General features: G+C 42.4%; 1 protein-coding gene across 1 annotated transcript; it reads left to right on the top strand.

Annotated features, from left to right (window-relative positions):
• Window positions 1-53: 53 nt before the first annotated feature.
• Window positions 54-12314, top strand: LOC106922052 (transitional endoplasmic reticulum ATPase). The gene is made up of 18 exons (XM_014994157.2): window positions 54-2587; window positions 2876-2987; window positions 3061-3233; window positions 4768-4910; window positions 5007-5137; window positions 5726-5857; window positions 5953-6055; window positions 6612-6745; window positions 6828-6963; window positions 7047-7159; window positions 7837-8001; window positions 9062-9184; window positions 9275-9487; window positions 9571-9749; window positions 9835-9964; window positions 10951-11109; window positions 11266-11417; window positions 11510-12314. Exons 1-18 carry the CDS (start codon window positions 2565-2567, stop codon window positions 11619-11621), a joined length of 2433 nt encoding a protein of 810 aa, XP_014849643.1. The 5' UTR covers window positions 54-2564; the 3' UTR covers window positions 11622-12314.
• Window positions 12315-12676: the final 362 nt, after the last annotated feature.

Genomic DNA, 12676 nt, shown 5'->3' with positions numbered 1-12676 from the left:
TGGGTTACACGTCCAACCCACATTTATTTAGTTGTTTTTGTTTATTTTGGCTAAAAAAAATAAAAAATAAAAAAAACAGTATGTTAGTGTGAGATTCTTCTAACTGGACTCTGATTGCTGGCATTTAAACAGGATGGACATTTATAAGTTAGCCTACAGAGAACAGCAATCAATTTACATGTCAATTAAAGTAAGTCAAATAATAGGTGTGGTCTGACCTCATTTAAATTATCTCTGGTCTATAAAAAAGTAATGGAAAATTAACCAAAACCAGCAGAGTACTGAACACATATTTGCATTGTAAAATCCTCATTGAACAATAGAATATCAGTGAGGCAATCAAATATTAAAATGCGTTTTTACACTCTTGGTGACGTCATAGGAGTAGATAACACATTTCCTCAGCACCGTTCTAAGTTTTCTTGCTTTACTCGTTTTTTCTTTTTACACGTTAGTTTGTTTTGGCAATAATTTCTCCTGAGACGTGTTTCTGTTTGTGCTTTTGCACTTTCTCTACCTCTTGCTTTATTCGTTAATGTTATGTTTCGTTATCAAAACGTTTTCTGTCACTTCATCCCTTTTTTCATGAGAGGAACCCATCTGGAGAGAACAGCCGCGTTTCAGACTGTAGAAAATGGTTGATTTTCCTGTCATTTGTTACTTGTTACAGAACAATTTTAGTAAATAAAAGCAAAAAAAAAAAAAATTAATGCAAAACATATGCTGTTTGTAGAAGTTGTGTGCCCAGTGCCTTGCAGATTTATTCACGCATCATTTTCACATTTTGTCACAGTACGACCGCATGCTTTTGGGATTTTATGTGACTGAAAACAACACAAAGGAGAGCAAATCTGTTCTGGAAGAAATATCAGACGTGGTTTTCACTGTTAAAAATCTGATCAGTTTTCTCTGCATTTCTATACTATTTCACTCCCCCAATCTAAGTAAACCCATCAACTCCAACCAACCTCCCTGTCCCTGGATGCTGCACTCAGGTTGATGTGCAGGGTTCTGTGATTTCCTTCCATCCATTCTCTTACACTCTCATCCCATTGGGGAGGCGCTGGTGAATATCTCCAGCGGTCAACGGGCGAGAGGTGAGCTGCACTCTGGACAGGTCGCCAGTCCGCCGCGGTGTTCTGTGATTTTTTATTTTTATTTTTTTGCTGTTGCTGGCAGTTAGCCTTTAGGCTGAATGTCAAACTTTTGGTCTCTTATCATCGCCTTCTTTGACTTTCTTTCAGCTATGGATTCTTTTTGCCACTCTTCTATAAAGTCCAAGTTTGTTAAGGTCATGAAGAACAGCTGCAAACAGATTCTCCCACCTGCTTCTCTCATTCATACTATCCTCTTCTGAACTGTCAATGTAATTGGGCGGCCATTTTTTAAATTTACATAAATACAACGGTTAACTCTGTCTGTTAGCTCGGTGCTATCAAAGGGCTGAATTGCTACTGCATAAAATCCCAGCCCGATTTGTCGTTGCAACGTGACAAAGCAATAGACTTTTCAATGAACACGGCCGGATTTAGAAGGATAAGAGATCCTGGGCTGCAGCCACTTTTAGAGCCCTATTCTCATGCAAATTGCGAAATATTGTTGGGTAGGTTTACACATTTGCAGGTATGACTTGATGGAGGGTTGGTTTAAAACGTGACAGATGGCTCCCCCCATTTGGTCCCCAAAGAGATGATCATTTTCAAACATTTGAGCAGATAAATGAATAAAAGTCAAATAGTATTTCAATAAAATATACATGAGCCCATGATTTTCATATTAGCAGACACAGTATACACAAAAACCTTTTTTTTTTTTTTTTTTTTTTTTGCCTCCCCTCATCCCTCCCCCCGCCCTGGGCTACTGCCCCTAAGCCCCTTTCCAGACTCTGACCCAGGCGATGAATACCCAACACAAGCACTCAGTGCGTCAGGAAGGGAGCCGGTGACGGTTCAGAGCAGCTGGGACACAACAGCAGCTCGCGTTTCAACAAAAAATAACAAATAAATAAAAATAAAAAGACGTGGCTGGTCCGGGAGATGACGCAAATCACAGCTCCTATTTTGAGGACAAAAGGAAATCTCTATGCAGAATTTATTTGGACACATGAATATTCAGCAGCTGCTGGGAGCAGCTGAGCTCTCGGTTTTACATTTTTGCAGGCGAGGAGCGAGGGCAGGAGGAAACCTCACACTGTCTGCGCGCCGTGTGCTTTGGGACGCTCTCCAAGGTAAAGAGCCTGGGATCCCTGCATGCGTGTAGGCGCTCATGTTGAGGTTACAACAGGAGAAGCAGACGGACGTGTTTATGTCACACAGGCAGAGTGCGGCTCCTGCAAACATGAAGACTGAAGACAAGTGAGGAAAAAGGAAAAAATAAAATAAAACAAAAGGCCGGGAGTCTCAGCTGGGAACGTTTTGGCCTCTGAAGAACAAAAGCAGCTCACCAAAGACTAAAAAGATCAGACAGAAAGCTCGAAGCTTTGAAACATAAGGGACCGACTGTGTTGAATATTCTGCAGCGTAAAATTGAGCTTATCTGAATCTCCAAGACGAAGGAGAGGAGACATGCCAGGCCCGGGAGGAGCAGAGTGAGTAAACAGCTGCATTATTTTAAACATATAGAAACAAAACAAACAAACAAAATCAGATTAAAGGCCTTAGCCATTTATAAAAGAGCTCAAATGTTCCATCACAAGCTCCAAACCTTTGATGAATTTAGATATTTTTAGGTCTATCAAGGTGGAAAAAAAAAGTTGCTTTGCGGAGAGCCAGAGAGTTTCTAAATACGGCTCAGAGTCACATGAAGAAATTAGATCTTTGAGTGTGGAGCATGTGGGGCTGCGTGTGAACGAGTCAAAGTGTCTCCTGTCTGGAAGGCCGAAGGGAGAGGATTTCTCCACCGCCATCCTGAAGGAGAAACACAGACCCAACAGGCTGATTGTGGACGAAGCGCTCAACGAGGACAGCAGCATCGTCAGCCTGTCGCAGGTGAGTTTCTACGTGAACAACAGATCCGCGAAGGTAATGATTTTGCTCTCAGACCTGTGCGTCTCCATGTTAGAATAAGACGGAGGAGCTGCAGCTCTTCCGCGGGGACACCGTGGTGCTGAGAGGACGGAAGCGACGGCAAACCGTGTGCATCGTCCTGACGGATGACACCTGCGGGCCCGAGAGGATTCGGATGAACAGGGTGACGCGCAACAACCTGCGAGTTCGCCTCGGTGATGTCATCAGGTGTAGATCTGTGTGGAGGGCACACACACGCATAAACCCACACACACACACTTTGAATTTGACCTTTTTATCAACAAGATTTTCCATTTTGTGGGAAACTTTAAATTAAACAAACTCTCATTCTCTCAATTTGTGAGCCAGTCTAGCTCAATATTTTTTTTACGACATTGCTCAATGTTGCCTGGTAAGATGCATAAATAAAATCAAATCAAATAAAACTTTAAAAAATGGGTATGCGACGGATAGGGGCGCTATGCTAGACGGGCGCCAAAACAGTGGCGTAAAAATTAAATCTAGTCACATTTTCCTGTATTTGGCAGCTGTGTGTGCGTGTAAACGGTGTGATCTATAACAGAGACACACCTAATGAGCCCTTTTGCACCTCAGAGAGTACAAAGAGATTTTAAAGGTTCTACCTTTGTGTAAACAAATGAAACTTTTATTACTGTCAATAGCTGAAGGTTGAATGCCGAAAAGAACTTTAGTCCTGAGATCATTAGAGTGGCTAGTGACCAACTGTTGATGTTTTTGGTTCTGAAAAAATATCCCTGACTTACAAAAAGAGAGTTTAGGGGGGAAAGAAATGTGAATTGGTTTATTATTTGGCTAACATGCCATAGCATGACATGGGTTCTGATTTAATGATTGGTTGATTCTGATTGGCTGATCAGTCGCTCACGACAACTCCTCCTCATTTCATCAGGAATGAATAACTACTAGTTGAAATAATACATTTGAGTCTTGATTTAATTTATTACTAGCCCTCTTTAATTGAAATGTTAATTGTTTTTGATGGGGGTTTTTTTAAATGGAATTTGTGAAATGCATAGAAATTGCTGTGCAATTAATGTATATATTTCTCAAACTTATTATTATTATTATTATTATTCTTATTATTTAGATTATTACAGAGGTGAGAACAAAGTAGTCAAATTGGTGTTTTTGGAGTCCATCTCTGTTGTCCTTTCCCACAACAATTAATTTATGGAAATTAATATACAGTGGATTCCAGGTATTCATGAAGGTCAGGGGCCACAATTGTCAGCATAGGGATGAAATCCACTAAACCTTGAGAAACCCTCTAAAACATCTACAATGGTCTAATTTAATAGCACAAATACCAAATATAAATTCATCTGCAATAAGACAAAAAGAGGAAACTGTGTTGCTAGTACCACAGAAGCTAACGCCACCGACTGGATGAACAGTTCAGTGTCAGAGTAATAGCATGTGAAGTAGCATTGCCTCTTATGTATTTCATCTTCCCCAGCCGCATTTTTTGGGGGGAGCCGGGGGAATTTTAAATATGCTCTACAAAAAAAAAAAAAAGAAAAAATCAGCAAATATGCAAATTTTCTGTGAATGATTTGGAGTTACAGACGAGTGAATCAAATTAAATTCTAACTCAAATTCCAAAATACTTTGTTGATCCCAAATGGAAATTTCCAGGAGTCCGCTGTGGCTTAACATCATGACAGATGTAGATGAAAAAGGTTACCACACGTGACAAAAGTTCATGTTTCTGACATGCCAGCATCCACGCCTGCCCTGACATCAAGTATGGGAAAAAGATCCACCTCCTCCCCATTGACGACACCATCGAGGGCCTGACGGGGAACCTCTTTGAAGTTTTCCTCAAGCCGTACTTTCTGGAGGCGTACCGGCCGGTGCACAAAGGTACGAAGACAGGATTGTACCAAAACAAAAGCTGGCTCCTTGAGTCACAGGAACTTCATCTTCTGAGCGTTTCTGACAGCACTGTGATGTCTTCAGGCGACATTTTCTTGGTGCGGGGAAGCATGAGAGCTGTTGAGTTCAAGGTGGTTGAGACGGACCCGAGCCCTCACTGCATCGTTGCCCCAGACACCGTCATCTACTGCGAAGGAGAGCCGATAAAAAGAGAGGTCTGTTTGAAGGCGTTGCATTCAGGGGGCACGTGATGGGGGATGACAGGAAAGGAAAACGTTCTACCTCTAGTCAGGAGGCAGAACAGGTTTTCTTTGAGTTGCTGTGGAGAAAATGTAGGAACCCTCCAGAAGTGGATGCGAGTTAAACAAACACCTGAAACCAGTCGTTCTTTTTCTATTTACATACGGTCCCTTCACTCTGACACCCGTAAATAAAGTCCAGGGCAGCCATTGCTTTCAATGTGAGCAAAACTGAACTTTCTGACCTGCGAAATGCTGTAGTCATTTATGACATAAACTCCTAATGAAATACATACATTTTTATGCATGTGGCGTGACAAAAATCTGGGAAAAGAACCAGTTGTTTCCAAGCATTGTGTGTAATATTTAAATGTTTATAAACTGGTTTTAAGTCGAGAAAAACACAACTGGCTGCACCTTAAATCCTTGGATCTGAGCTGTTCAACAGCACAGCCTAAACAGAAAGGTTCCTCCCCTGAAACAATGTCAAAGCCTGTTATGTTTTAAGAAAACGTCTCCGCCCGGTCGTCGGAGCGTCCTGGGTTTCCCTGCTTTCTGTGGCAGGATGAAGAGGAGAATCTGAACGATGTCGGGTATGACGACATCGGAGGCTGTCGGAAACAACTGGCTCAGATCAAAGAGATGGTGGAGCTTCCTCTCCGGCACCCCGGGCTCTTCAAGGCGATCGGAGTCAAGGTGTGGCGCTCTTAAACTTGTCATTCCGATCCAAGCATAAAGCCGCTGTCTTCACATCATGTGGGTCACTTCTTCTTGTCTGTCGTCTCTCTCAGCCCCCCAGAGGTATCCTGCTTTATGGCCCTGCAGGTACAGGGAAGACCCTCGTGGCCCGAGCAGTCGCCAATGAAACCGGCGCCTTCTTCTTTCTGATCAACGGTGAGTCGTTTTCCTTCATTTAATCGCATGACACTGCAAGGGGCTGGAAAAACGTCACCTTACAAGTAGAGCGGTGAGACGATATGGACTTAAAGTTTTATCAAGAAAATTTGTGATGGTATTGTAACAACAACAAAAATGACAATATGAACTATTTATTACTTTTTCTTTAGATAACTGTTGGTGTGACTGCATAACATAGCAACCGTAGCTCCACAGCCGCAAATACTGCTCTGGAAAAACGTACCCATTGGTGCTACGCTTCATTATGACAACACCAGTCACATAAAGAAATTTATTGATACTTTCATTGAACAAAATGGAAAAGAAATAGTAAAATTAGCAATCCCAACAATACGGACAGTTTGGGTGGGTTTTAAAGACTATTAATTGGAGTTTATCATAACAACGATAAATTCAAATTATCATGACATGAAATTTATCACAATAAGTGATAAACGATACGATAAATGCCCATCCGTTCTAAGAAGTTTTCTTTTCTATTTTTTCTTTCTCACTTACTTACCTGCTTGCTTCCTGCTTATTCTATCACAAGGTCCTGAGATCATGAGTAAGTTGGCAGGGGAGTCTGAAAGCAACCTAAGAAAGGCGTTTGAGGAGGCAGAGAGCAACGCTCCGGCCATCATCTTCATCGATGAGCTGGACGCCATCGCTCCCAAGAGAGAGAAGGTGAGCACGTCCAGGTATTCCATCAGAAACCGACACGTCTTTGCCGTCCTCTGGCCTGTGTTGTGTGACGGTGCGTACGCAGACTCACGGCGAGGTGGAGAGGCGCATCGTGTCGCAGCTGCTGACCCTGATGGACGGGCTCAAGCAAAGGGCTCACGTGGTCGTGATGGCGGCGACGAACCGGCCGAACAGCATCGACTCTGCTCTGAGGCGCTTCGGTCAGGACGGAAACGCACACACACGACACATGTGTCGCAGAAACACACACTGATGCATTCACGGAAACCCCGATGCTCTCCAGGCAGGTTTGATCGAGAGATCGACATCGGGATCCCAGATTCCACCGGCAGGCTGGAGATCCTGCAGATCCACACCAAGAATATGAAGCTGGCAGACGATGTCGACCTGGAAAAGGTGAGCTGCTACTGCAAAAAGGAAAAAAAAATCACAATAATTTCAGTAAAAATCTAACATTTCATGCTAAAATCAAAAGTGCGTTAGCTAATAAGTTACGGAGTCTTGGTTTTTAAACCATTTTGTCGCATCACAGCTAAAAACGTCAGTGTTATTTATGATTTTACGACACAGATCAACAAAAAAACAACATAATTGAGTAGTGGAATAAAATTATTCTTGATTAAAAATAAAAAATTTAAAATGTTTTTATGTCTCCTCCATTGTGTTTCTATGTTCAAGCAGCATTGACTCCTTCAGGCAGATTTCATAAGCATGTTGTAACAACATGTTTATACCTCAGTTTGTTCCACAAGTTTATCCTCAAATAAAATAAAATAAGCTCCTTCCCAGCAAATAGCACTGAGACTACATGCAAATGAGGCATTAATTAATAGTCTTGAGGCCTAAAATTTTAAAATTAATTTTTAAATGTTACTCTTGCAAGTTCAAAAAGCTGCTAACGGGATGATAATGACAAAGGCAGTCGGGAAAACTCTGCACTTAAAGTCAGTGAAACTTGCTGAGATGTTTATGGATGTGAATAAGAAACAGTCCTGCTCTCTCCACATCGGTTGTTAGCCGGTAGGTCCTTCTGCCGTCACTCTGACTGTCTACGTGTCCTAATTTGATGTCAGATCGCCATGGAAACACACGGACACGTGGGCGCTGACCTCGCCGCCCTGTGCTCAGAAGCTGCTCTGCAAGCGATCCGCAAGAAGATGACGCTCATCGACCTGGAGGACGAAACTATCGACGCTGACCTGCTCAACTCTCTGGCCGTCACCATGGACGACTTCCAGGTTGATACACACACACATAATCAGGCTGTGTGTTAACATGCTAAGCTAACACCACGAATCCCGCCAAAATGTTTGTTTTTTACATATTTGTTAAAACTGTCACTATGTCATGACAGCATAATGTGAGAGAGATAATCTGTGAGCTTCTCTGCCTTACCAGTGCAAACTACAGAAATACACCGCTCAGTCAGAAACAATCAGAGGTAGGAGGCGAGTCTTAGCGCTGTCAGTCATCCTCACGTATGAGATGCTCGCACCCTCACCTATGCTGTCTGGTACCCTGAAGCACAACCTGCTGGTAGCATGGCCACCGATGACAAACAGTAAATTGTTTCTCGGTCGTTAGCTCATTGAGCAGCGTGTACAGGAGCATGATTGGCAGTGCCAAGACCCTCCTCCTGGCACTGACTGGTTGGAGGAGCGCAATCTTTTCACAGATTATCTGTCTCATATCATGCTGTCAGGACATAGAGACAGCTTAAATAAATATGTAAGAAGTGGAGAATCCTGACAAATATAAAGCATATTTATATTTTTATAAGAATTACATAATGTAGCTTCACACAATATTTCTTCAGCCCTCCTGAAAGGTTTTTTTTTAGTTCAGATGCCATTTTAAGCTATTTTTTAGCTTAAAAAATAGTTTAATTTTTAAATTAAGCTATTTTTGAAAGCTTAAAAAAGCTTAATTTAGCTTAAGCTTAAAAAAGCTTATTTTTTAAAGCTTTCATATGTAGGCATTTTCATATAATTGCCTACATGTTCAGCAACTCAAATGACCAATGAAAAAATTTAAATTTTGGATGTTTAGACATTTGTAATCATTTCTCTAAGTGAATCCATGAAAAACACCAAGATAAGTTGTACTCAGTTCTGTGGTCGGGTATAAAATCTGGTATAAAATGGGGGAAAAGCTTTGATAGACCTTAGTAAAAATATGAAATAATAATATGGACTAATTTAGATGATCACAGGAAAGTGTGACTCCTTGTAAGCAAAATATGAAGAATGTAAAGACAATGCTGTGTGTATGAATACTTCTGAACTGAATTGTTTTTAGTGGGCCCTGAGTCAAAGCAACCCATCAGCTCTGAGGGAGACCGTAGCAGAGGTCCCTCAGGTCAACTGGGAGGACATCGGTGGTCTGGACGAGGTCAAACGAGAACTCCAAGAGCTCGTTCAGGTGGAGGAAACGCTCACAGCACACTCTGCACTGCAGCCACAGTCCAAGCTCCCTTAGACGACCCACACGTGTTCTTACTGATTCCTCCAGTATCCAGTGGAGTATCCTGACAAGTTCCTGAAGTTTGGGATGACGCCGTCCCGTGGGGTGCTGTTCTACGGCCCGCCGGGCTGCGGAAAAACGCTCCTGGCGAAGGCCATCGCCAACGAGTGCCAGGCGAACTTTGTGTCCATCAAAGGGCCTGAGATGCTCACCATGTGGTTCGGAGAGTCGGAGGCCAATGTCAGAGATGTGTTTGACAAGGTGGGGAGGTCTCTGACGGTGAACACCGACTCTTGGAGCTTCTGTCGTCTAACCTTTTTGGTCATTTTTCCTCCGCGCCTCAGGCCAGGCAGGCGGCCCCCTGCATCTTGTTTTTTGACGAGTTGGACTCCATCGCCAAGTCCAGGGGAGGCGGGGCGGGGGACGCCGGCGGAGCCGCGGACAGAGTCATCAACCAGATCCTCACCGAGATGGACGGCATGTCGGACAAGAAGAACGTCTTCATCATCGGCGCCACAAACAGGTGCTGCCTCTCTGCACGTCTGCTGTGAACAATGGGTGAACAGACGTAAAGTCCGTGCTGAGCTCCCTTCCTCCCATCAAACCAGGCCTGACATCATAGACCCGGCCATCCTGCGGCCGGGCCGTTTGGACCAGCTCATCTACATCCCGCTTCCAGACAAACCGTCTCGCACAGCCATTCTGAAAGCCAACCTGCGCAAATCACCGGTTGCACGGGTAAGACCTGCAGAGACACAGTTCTCAGTGGATCCGTCTGGCATGTAGCTGTACGTAACGGACCAAGAGAGGTAAATTATGAATTAAAATGTTGAATGATTTCTGTTGATGGACACAACAAGGCCAGTTTTAACTCCCTCCCTCATCATATTAAATCTTAAATTAGACCTCGACCATAGGAAAAATCTCTTCATCCAGCGTATTTTAGGGACTTTAATTTGCAAAACCAACATAAAATAATGCATAATTGGACAGTGTTCTTAAAAATTATCTACAAATAATGATTTGAAATGTGTGAAAGGCACCTGTGACACATAAAGGCAAACATGTGGGGCAGGGTAATCTGATCAGATTAGAACAAAATGTAATCTTTTGGTTTACGGGCTAAACACCGTGTCGGGTTGAAGACCAACATTGCAAAACACAAATAACAAATACATAGAAATAATGGCTGGAGCGCCAGATTCTCTTTGAAGTATTGACTCATGGTGTCTGAATACTAATGTTGGTCTATCATGTCTTAATCTTAAAATACAGTAAAAATTGTGGCTACAATCAAGTTCATTTCTGCAACAAGGCAGCTCAAAGAGCTTTACACCAGAAAAATCAAACACTGTGACCAATTATGACACAAGAAATAAACGTTCTATCTTGTCAAATGCCATCAAAATCATCAAGCAGAATGAAGTATACTGATCAATGTTCCCGTTATCATTAATCAAAGGCAACTCAAAACAGGTGAGGTTTTTAGCCCCGATTTAAAAGAGCTCAGTTTTTTGGCTGTTTGCTCCAGATTGGTGGTGTAAAGAAACCAGAATGGCTCAAATGTGAAAACGTTCAAGGGGTGTGGCTGTAATGTCCTGACCTTTAATGTCATGATGAAAAACATTAACATTCACCTGCTGATTGCTACAGAGTAAAGTAGCATTTTGATGACTGTTTCTTTTGTCTGCTGGCTCGTTTTGGGTGGGATTCTTTACCTGCAGGACGTGAATCTGGAGTTCCTCTCTGGGATCACTGAGGGTTTCTCCGGAGCCGACCTGACGGAGATCTGCCAGCGCGCCTGTAAGCTGGCCATCCGGGAGGCCATCGAAGCCGAGATCAAGGCTGAGCGTCAGAGGCAGAGCAGACCAGGAATCCCCATGGTCAGTCGTCACTGCTGCTCTTCCTCTGCGTTTCACTGAATTATACTCGCATCTCAAACCAGTTTTGGGCTTTGTGTTCGGTGCTGTTTGTCCCTGGACCTTCAGGGTTTCTGATCTAGCCTCTTTGTAGCTAATCCCGTGTCCATCTTTTCACAGGACGAGGACTTCGACCCGGTCCCAGAGATCAGAAAGGACCACTTTGAAGAGGCCATGCGCTTCGCTCGTCGCTCCGTCAGCGACAACGACATCCGCAAATACGAGATGTTTGCTCAGACTCTGCAGCAGAGCCGAGGCTTCGGGAACTTCAGGTGCGCCACACGGGTTGCAGAAGAGCAGCCACAGGTCACCTGACTCTGTTTTCATTTTCGTCCGGAGTTCTTACGTTAGATGTTTCCTCCAGGTTTCCGTCTGCTACGGGAACCCGGTCTGGAGGTCAGGGGTCAGGGCCAGGTTCTGGATCGGAGAGGCCGAGTCTGTACAGAGAGGAAGGGGATGACGACCTCTACCAGTGATGATGATGATGATGATAATGATGATGATGGTTCGATACTAGAAGAGAAGCAAGAGGTCAAATGAAAAGTGTTTGTCTAAATCTCTCTTACACTGATAGAAACTATAACATTTTTACAATAAAATGTAAAAGTATAAGGATGCAGTGACTGTTTAGAGTAATGGTAGTAAATAAATGTTGATTTGTTTTATTTGCATTACGTTACTTATTAACTGTTCAGGAAGTTATGAAGAGAAGATAAACTGGCCTCTTGTTCTGTCATCCAGTCTTTTGCATTAATATTCATTTTTCATGTCATGTCGAGACATTTTGAAAAAAATACTATGTATGTATGAAAATACTCATTTCTCCGCTTTAATACATTAGTGATACTTGTTTATATATTTAGACATATTCATTATCATTTAAAATATGTTTGAGTGACCTTAATGATTTAAAACCAAAGATTTGATTTTATGGGGCCAGAGATTATTATAAAAATATTTTAAATAAGTGAAACAGAAAACGAGTCACAAATAGACCAATCATATCTTGTAAAGCACTCTGAACAACCTCTTTACCTTGTTTCATGCCACTATTTGTTTTAAATGCTGCTGTTTTTGAATTGGTTGATATTTCATTTAATCATTTCTCAAAAACAAAAGACTTTCTTTCACTGCTGCCTCAAATAAAAACTCAGAGCATGATTAATCCACTTGTGTGTGTGACAGTCTTCTCATTGACATTTTCAAGCCAAAGAGAGTGAAAGATAAGCATAAAACATAAATAAATAAAATGAAGCTCTTTCTTTTGGTTTTCAGAGCAGACTGGTCATTTCAAAACCTGCTTTTCCGAAACAAAACGAGCCTTTTGGAGCCATGCGTCTCCAAAGCAGAAAGGTGCTGTCAACTGTTGTGAGAGCATAGATGTTGGTCTAGAAATATAACTACTGTGAAGGTCAAAAAACAAATATTAGGTTATCAGTATTAGGTTAAACGGCATGTATCATTTTGCACAACTTATCCAATAGTGCGTGAATGTGTTTTAGTTTATTTATTTTTTTATTAAAAAAAAGAT

This window comes from Poecilia mexicana, unplaced genomic scaffold (assembly GCF_051168715.1).
Source record: "Poecilia mexicana isolate PSO_F unplaced genomic scaffold, ASM5116871v1 scaffold_2, whole genome shotgun sequence".
In the NCBI taxonomy this organism is placed as follows: Eukaryota; Metazoa; Chordata; class Actinopteri; order Cyprinodontiformes; family Poeciliidae; genus Poecilia; species Poecilia mexicana.
This window is presented reverse-complemented; position numbering and strand designations above follow the sequence as displayed.

What these genes read in the sequence shown, in the direction of transcription:
- LOC106922052 (XM_014994157.2), top strand. Translation starts at nt 2,565, where the DNA reads ATGCCAGGCCCGGGAGGAGCAGA. An exon ending in GCATCGTCAGCCTGTCGCAG is followed by an intron (nt 2,988 to 3,060) that starts GTGAGTTTCTAC and finishes TCTCCATGTTAG; the next exon opens with AATAAGACGGAGGAGCTGCA. An exon ending in TCACCATGGACGACTTCCAG is followed by an intron (nt 8,002 to 9,061) that starts GTTGATACACAC and finishes AATTGTTTTTAG; the next exon opens with TGGGCCCTGAGTCAAAGCAA.